Source organism: Lottia gigantea, assembly GCF_000327385.1.
Source record: "Lottia gigantea unplaced genomic scaffold LOTGIsca_3, whole genome shotgun sequence".
Classification (NCBI taxonomy): Eukaryota; Metazoa; Mollusca; class Gastropoda; family Lottiidae; genus Lottia; species Lottia gigantea.
The window spans coordinates 5,275,712-5,277,141 of NW_008708986.1; the positions used below are offsets into that span (position 1 = coordinate 5,275,712).

The following is a 1,430-nucleotide window of genomic DNA, read 5'->3' on the forward strand; positions in this document are numbered from 1 at the left end:
TGCGAAATGGAGAAAAAACTAACCAAGAAGAAAACAAAGACACCAGTAAAGACATCAGTCAAGACACCAGTCAAGACATCTGTTACAACTGTCAACAGCGAGGACATTGGGCCAGTAACTGTCAAGAACCAAAACGCAAACAACCCAGAAAAGGAAAATGTTATCAATGTAAACAAGAAGGACACTGGAAATCCGAATGTCCTCAAAAGAAAATCATCGACAACCAAGGAGAAAACTCAGAAGAAACTCAAGTTAACAAAGGTTCCACCTCTGAAGATAACCTCCACAGACATGCCGCTGAAGATAACCTCAACAATCATTCCACTGAAGACAACCACAACAAACGTCCCTCAGAAGAAAACCATTGTGATTTCTTTGATTCGTATGGATGTCCCCCAGAACTATATGGAAAAGATTTTGCCGACTTTGCTCAACGTCAAGGACCAGTACGACACAACTTGTGTGTGGTCATTATTGCCTATTTTACCTGTGTCATAGATTCCACGTACCCACATCAAAAGCCTTGTCGGTGTTTAAATCGAATCTGACTGAAAATGATCGTTTAGTACATGCTTGGACCTATGACCATTTTCCCTGTTTAAGATTTGAGGATGGCCAAACTTGTCGAAGATTTATGGATGTAAATACGTTATAGTTATTGTTATAGTTCAATTCTTTAGTTTATTATGTTATTATTGTTCATTGTTGATTGATTATAGTTGAATAAAGTTTAAAAAAATACCACGTGATCTTTTTTATCCAATCCAAATCTCTTTCCGGTTGACAGCCTATAAAATCGCAGCCATTTGTCTTTGGCCATTCATTTGCACCATGGCAGCCCAACCTATGATTGTTGTGCAACTTGTGGAAGTGGATGACAGTCCTGTCAAAGTATTTACATGCGCATCCTTAAACCGGATGTGACGTCATCCCTAGCAACCATTATGACGTCATCCGTTGTTGTGCAACTTGTGGAAGTGGATGACAGTCCTGTCAAAGTATTTACCCGCAATGGTAAAACTGTCATCATCACTCCGGATGACATCTACCTTTTGGAAGAGTCGGCGGTGAACGAGACACCTCGAAGACGGAGAATCACTCCAGAGCTGTTAGCCAGCGTCCGTCAGAGGTTCCGTCACAGAGTGACGTCATCCCTAGCAACCATTATGACGTCATCCGTTGTTGTGCAACTTGTGGAAGTGGATGACAGTCCTGTCAAAGTATTTACCCGCAATGGTAAAACTCATCATCACTCCGGATGACATCTACCTTTTGGAAGAGTCGGCGGTGAACGAGACACCTCGAAGACGGAGAATCACTCCAGAGCTGTTAGCCAGCGTCCGTCAGAGGTTCCGTCACAGAGTTCGTCGAAGGCTCTTCTAAAAGGAGTGAGTTAAAAAAACAGCCCTTTTCAGGGCTACCTAATCAAA

General features: G+C 42.3%; 1 protein-coding gene across 1 annotated transcript in view; it reads left to right on the plus strand.

The window, feature by feature from the left end:
* LOTGIDRAFT_153473 (hypothetical protein) overlaps positions 1–548 on the plus strand; it is a gene marked incomplete at both ends in the record, with an annotated part of 5,314 nt that extends 4,766 nt beyond the window's left edge. Inside the window, one exon of the mRNA XM_009057357.1 lies at positions 99–548. Coding sequence (XP_009055605.1) covers positions 99–548 — 450 coding nt within the window. The remainder of the gene's footprint in view (positions 1–98) is intronic.
* Positions 549–1,430: the final 882 nt, after the last annotated feature.